The sequence below is a fragment of the Leopardus geoffroyi genome, chromosome E3 (assembly GCF_018350155.1).
Source record: "Leopardus geoffroyi isolate Oge1 chromosome E3, O.geoffroyi_Oge1_pat1.0, whole genome shotgun sequence".
NCBI lineage: Eukaryota > Metazoa > Chordata > Mammalia > Carnivora > Felidae > Leopardus > Leopardus geoffroyi.
In genome coordinates this window covers 8,237,379-8,243,378 of record NC_059340.1, presented here as the reverse complement: position 1 = coordinate 8,243,378, position 6,000 = coordinate 8,237,379, and the positions used below count along the sequence as shown (strand labels likewise).

Sequence of the window (6,000 nt, the reverse complement as noted above, 5' to 3'; positions counted from 1 at the left end):
CCTGCACTGGGCTCATGAGCTCCTCCCCCAGGGGCTGGGGACGGCGGGGACGGAGAGGGGCCGTCATGGGTCCTGGAGGCCCAGTAATGGCTCTGGGTGGCTGGCTTTGCCATTCTGAGTCACCACTGGGACCCATTAACCTGTCACGCAGGTTTGAGTTTCCCTCCGTGAGCACAGAGACACTTATGACATGAGACAGAAGCAAGGACCAGAGGGGCTGCAGGAGTCGGAGGAGGTGATGCGTCTGAAGATTTTGCCCAAAGCCAAGAGAACTGCGCTGCCCCGGGGCTGTAAGTACCAGACCACACCCCCTCCGACTGCTCTCCCCTGTGGCTGGGGAGCCAGCACCCACAGGCCAACGAGAGGCGCTAGTTCCTGGGGAAGCCCGCAGCCAGGAGGACGGGACACCGAGGACGGGTCACCAAGGACAGGGCCAGGCTGCAGAGCCCCGGCTCAGGGCCAGGAACGGGGCAGCCCCTGCAGATTCACGGGGGGCAGTGCAGGCGGCCTTGCGTTTCAGGAAGATGATTCTACGGGCCAGATGGAGGGAAGAGGCCAGACTGACCGTGAGAACCCGCCGTGGCAGCCAGTCCCCCCCGCGGGTCAGCTTCCTACCCCTCGAACATTCGACGTTCTCCAAGATCTGGCACCTTGCAGTCGCTCCAGTCCGCTGTGGGCATTCCTTCTGTCCACCCCCGAATCTGTGCCGCTCGTCAGCCTTTGCTCGCACCTGACAGTCTCCTGGTTCTCGTGCCCTTGGCTCTTCCTTCCAGAACCACAGCAGCCAAGAGCACGGCTTCCCCGAGTCTCAGATCTGTGTGGAAACCCAGCTTCACCACCAGCTGGCTGTGTGACCTTGGGCGAGCCCCTCAACTTCTCTGGGGCTGCGCGGACCCTCCACAAAGCAGGAAAGGCGGCCGCGAAGCGCAGGGAGGGGATATAAGCCACACGTTAAGCGCGGTGCCTGGCCGCATCCTTACGAAGGACCAGCTCGTGAGCACCTCGCCGGGGAGACCCTGTCTCACAGCCCTGGCCCTCGGGGACTGGGACCTCCTCTGGGGTCCGCACTCGCCGCCTTCGCCCCGTCTGACACACAGCCTTGGCCTGTCCACCCTGCTGGTGGGGACCCCCCACCGGAAGCTGGTTCCCTCCCGCACCCCCTTCCACTCCCTACGGCCTGGAAGTACCATGCCTCCAAACCTGCCCTATGTTGGGGGCTCACTCCAGACTCTGCTAGTCCCCCCAAGGCCTGCCCCAGACAGTTGCACCACCCAGGGCCGGGGTACCCACGGAGGCATCCCATGCATCTAATTATTTAAAACTTACATGTTAAGTCTCCTCCTTTACAAAGACTGGGAAGGGAAGGCCACTCGGGGCTCTGACTAGAACGTGAGGGCCCGGGGAGATCCAGTCCCCAGCCCTCTGAACCCCCACCTGTGCACGTGTGGACATCCACCCTGCAGGCCCGTGCTCAGTCCACACCCTCCAATGTGGCAGCCCCCTGGTCTAAGAATGCCGGGGTCAGCGGGGAAGTGGTCTGTCCTTGAGACACTCAGAGGGAGAGGCCCACAGAGACCCTGAGCTGAGGGCTGTGGGGCCGCACGTGTTGGTGTCCTGGGCCAGGCGGATAGTCTCCCTCCGAGCCCCGTCTCCACCCCTGGTCTGGGAGAGGGAGCTGCCCTCTGGTTTGTCTCACCAGGGGGTAGATGGCATTCAGTCCCGTGGTCACCCCAGGGGGCGCACTGGTCCCCAGATGAGGCTTCACCCAGCAAAGGGGATTGCTCAGGGCAAGGTGGGGGGCTTCAGTGAGCTGGGAGGGTGGCCTGGAGGAAGAAAAGGGGCTCAGCCCTGCAGGGGAAGCGCTCACGCCTCTGCCCGGCCAGGCTTCCTGCACCCGCGCATATGCTCTGTGCACAAGATGTGGGTGCACAAGGGGTCAGCGACGAGCCGCCCTCCTTCGCCCCTCCCGGCCTCTGCGGGTGCTGTGCGCCTGCCTGCCGGGTCCCCTTCCTGTGTAGCCCCCTCCCGTTGGCCCCCGAAGACCCCCCGTTGTGCCTCTGCGGCCCCACAGCCGCGTGTGTATGGCACGGGCCAGGAGTCGCCTGTCCCCACATCCAGCCACAGGGTCACGACATACGCATCTTGCGGGGACGGCCTGCGCCACCGTGGCCCGGCTCACCAGGCCTCACCCAGCTGCCACCACAGGACACCAGACCCCCAGTGGGGAGAGCACCTTTATTGTCACAGCGTTCCAGACTGCCCGCTGCCTCTGACTGCCACACCTGGGCCCCCAGGCCAATTCTGCCTCACAAGGGGCCACTGGGACCTTGAGGGCAAGAAGAGGTTACCGGGGCCTGTGGGACCAGGCCACAACCTCCCGGGAGCACCAAGGACGCTGGGGACAGATGGCTCCTGCCCTGAGGGGACACGGGCCCTGGGGTGGCACCACGATCTTTGGGTTGCAGCCTGGCAAGAGAGGAGAAGCAGGGCTGGTCCAGGTCACAGGGGACCCAGGGCCCGAGAGGCCTTAAGGGCTGCGGCCTGAGCTGCTCTGGGGTCCCGGGCCCCGGCCACCTACTGAGGCCCCTTCCCCGGGCCCACAGCCCTCAGCGGGTAGTGTCTCTCCCGATGGGGCCTGGGACTCAGCTGTCCTTCCTCTAGATTGTCAAAGGGTCGTTGGACTTGCTGTGCGATGTGGAAATGGCCAACCCTACAGGTTCCCAGAGAGGGCAGGGCTGCAAGTGATGGCCTCCTCAGGTGCACGTTCCCGGGAAATACTGCCTCGTCTCGGCTCGGGGGCAGGAGGGCCTTCTGGGTTGGACTGGGTGCGCTCAGAGAGACTGGGAGGCAGCGATGGGCGACTGCCAGTTTGGTTTGAAGGCCCCTGCACCCCCAGTGCCCCTCTCTCACTGTCCCCAAGTCCGTGTGAGCATCACGGGCTTATTCAGGGTCTCCCTGGCCTCAGAGAGCAGCCGCCACCAGACCCTGGAGCAGACCCCAAGCCCAGGGATGGGGAGGCTGAGGAAGGAGGCCCGGGACCCTGCCTTCCTTCCCTGCGGGCCGGGCCAGCCTCCCCACAGCCCCAGCCTGCCCTGAGTTTCTCTGTGAAGACAGGAAGCTGGCGGGGTCCCGAGTTAAGGAACCGAGAGGCCTGGGTTCAAATTCTGCCCCGGCTGTCCCTGGTCCCGTGGCCTTGGCACATTATTTACACCGGCCGAGCCTCCGTCCTCCCGTGGAAAGTGGGGTAGCAAGCCTGCCTCCTAAGGGTTAAATGAGACAATGTAGGGAAAGCCCCTCGGACAGGCCCAGACTCAGTGAATGATGAGTATTATGATTATTCTCGTGCCCCGCCCAGCCCACCCAGAGCCCGTCTCCTGCAGAAAGTGAGGGCGGGGGAGGGCAGGGACCAGGAAAGGGCCCCGCCAAGGGTGCCGGGGCCCTCTGGACCCTGCCTCTGCAGTTGCCATCTGTCCCCAAGGCCCCCAGGCCCCGGGAGCCAGAGTCCCTCAGGACCCTCGGTGCCTGGAGCCCAGTCCCACCACGTGGTGTCTTCAGAAGCCGGTGGCCACGCAGGGCTCGGAGCTGGGTCTCCGGCGGGGCTTGTCCTGGAGAGCTGGCCTCTTACTTCCCGCCGCTGGCCTGGCCAGCGCTCCTCTGCCCGGGGTCGGGGCCGAGCAGGGTGGCGAGGGGACTGTCGGCGGGCGGGGAGCCCCCACGCTTCATCTTGAGGCTGGCTCTCAGGGCAGCATCTTGGCCGGAGCCCCCCTCGGGGGAGGCCAGGGGATCTGGAAGGACGGCAGGTGCACGGGCTCACACAGGGTCTCGGGAGCACTCAAAGGCACTTTGCTGCTGGCACCAGGGAAGCCACGTGCCCGGCAGGGACAGGGCAACGCAGCAGCAGCAGGGTGTCCCCTCACGTGCACCCCCCTCCCCATTCAGTCGCCCGCTCACTCGGTAACAAGTGCTGAGCAGGGCTGGGCTCCAGGCCCCTCCCTGTCACCACCCTGCTGTCGCAAGGGCCTCCCAGCGTGCCAGGCAGAAACGTGGAAACCCCACGCCGTGAGGGAGTAGCAGGCCCTATGGAGCACCGTGAGGCAAGAGGAGGGTGCCTTCACAGAGGAAGGGACCCTAGAGCAGGTCCCCCATGGGAGCTGGCAGTCAGCCGGCAGAGGGACCGGCCCGAGCAAAACCAGAGGTTGGGGGCGGGGGTTCTGGGGACGACCAGGTGGTGGCTCCGTGCCACTGGGCACCAGGCCATGCTGGGGAGGGGCTTGGGCTTGACGTGCCTGGACACCGATCATGGGCCACAGGGAGCCACGGAGGGTCCTTGAGCAAGGGGAGGCGCAGGGTCTGACTGGGGTTGGGGGAAGACCATCTGGCAGCCAGGCGGAGGGGTCATCGGAGACCAGAGACGGTCGCAGCTGCCACAAGGGCGGCAGGGAGCAGGGAGGCGGGAGCAGAGGGGACTCCCAACTCTGGGGCCAGCTGTGGGGCCGGCCGGCCCCAGGCCCTGGTCACAACTCACCGTGGATCCCGATCATGTGCTCCAGGATGAGGACCCTCTCTGCCAGGATCTTCAGGGCCTCCCGCAGCTGCTGCACCCCCTCACTCTGGTGGGGAGGAAGCACGGGGTCAGGGCTGGCCACAGGGACGCGGCCGGGGCCACGCGGCTTCCGCGCACATGTCCTCCCCGTCCTCCCTGCTCCCGCCTCCTTGTCGCCATCCTAGTACAACAGCCATCACAGGGTGGATGTTTTGCGGACAAGGAATCCGAGGCATAAAGAGAGTAACAGGCGTCCTGTGGCCACACAGCCTGGGGCTTAACACCGGACCTGGCCCCTCGAGCCTCGGTTCTTCCGGCTCCCGTGGTCGCCCGGCCGCTTCCCCGGCGTGCCCCTCCTCCCAGAAAATACCCTGCCGGGGACAGAGCACCCAGCACAGGTGGGGGTGTTTTGCCGGTCCCCTTGCTGGCACCGTCCACCCGAGAGCTCTCCAGGGGTGACCCCCTGGCAAGAAAAGGTGAAGGCTTCTGGAGCGTTGGCAGGAGTGCGTGAGGCCCGGCCTACACGTGGGCAGAGGGCCTTGTGCGCCGAGACGCGCGAATGAACTGATTTATGGAGAAGACAGGTGTCAAAGCCGCTTTGAAACGGAAAGCGATGGTGAGGAGGTCGGGCCCTGCCCTGAAGTCGGCCCCCAGAACGGGTGCCTTTTGGTGGCCTAATGTGACAGCTGTCATGACATTCACAGCAGCCTCGCTTAGAACAAAACAAAAGGGACCAAAAAGTATCCTAGAGGAGAGAGGCCTTTCCTCCAGGGGACCAAAGGCCAGGGGAAGCCACAGAGTGGGCAGTGTCTGGGACCAGGGCCCCCCGGCGAGGAGCAGAGGGTCCAGGGCTCCTGCTAAGCCCCGTTGTCCCTGGGCCACGGGATGCAGGCCTATGAAATGCAAAGGGGTGGAGGCCTAAGTATCGTCTCCGTCCCCCACACAAGTGACCCGTGAATCGGTGCCCGTGCCTTGGTGCCCACCTCTTCCTCCCGCCGCCTCCCGTGCCCTCCACAGCTGCTCTGCCTGCAGCCTCTACCCGCTTCTCCAGTCCTGCAAGGGCCTCCCAAAGGTCCCCAGCCTCCCCCACCTCCCTGCTGAGCTCTGACACTCGCGGGGCGTTTGGACTCTCCCCGTGCGAGGTCTCCCCTGCTGGCCCCACTGCCCTCACCCCCTTTATCCGTCACGCCGGTCTCGCACCCCTCCTGCTCCCAGAAGGCAGTGGGTCCCCCCGGCCGTGCCTGGGCTCCATCTCTGTCCCCTCCCGCCATCCCACCCTGGGCCCTGCCCGGTGCCACCCTCAGTCCCCCAGCGCCGTGACCCTGTGGGCACCTCTGTGCACCAGGCGCGGCATGCGGGGACTTCCGTCCCCGGACAGGGACTCCACAGCCTGCAGCCTCCTTTAACGGGGGGCTCTCTTCTCCAGGGCCCCCCCCGTCCTCCAGCTGCGGGCCAGT

General features: G+C 65.7%; 1 protein-coding gene across 2 annotated transcripts in view; it reads right to left on the bottom strand.

The window, feature by feature from the left end:
- Positions 1-2,216: 2,216 nt before the first annotated feature.
- The window catches only part of COL26A1 (collagen type XXVI alpha 1 chain), a 166,505-nt gene continuing 162,721 nt past the window's right edge, over positions 2,217-6,000 (bottom strand). For both annotated transcript variants that reach the window (XM_045462134.1, XM_045462133.1), the window contains exons 12-13: positions 4,526-4,610; positions 2,217-3,785 (exon numbers count right to left, since the gene is read on the bottom strand). In XM_045462134.1, the coding sequence (XP_045318090.1) occupies positions 3,622-3,785; positions 4,526-4,610 (249 nt within the window). In that variant the 3' untranslated portion in view covers positions 2,217-3,621. The remainder of the gene's footprint in view (positions 3,786-4,525; positions 4,611-6,000) is intronic.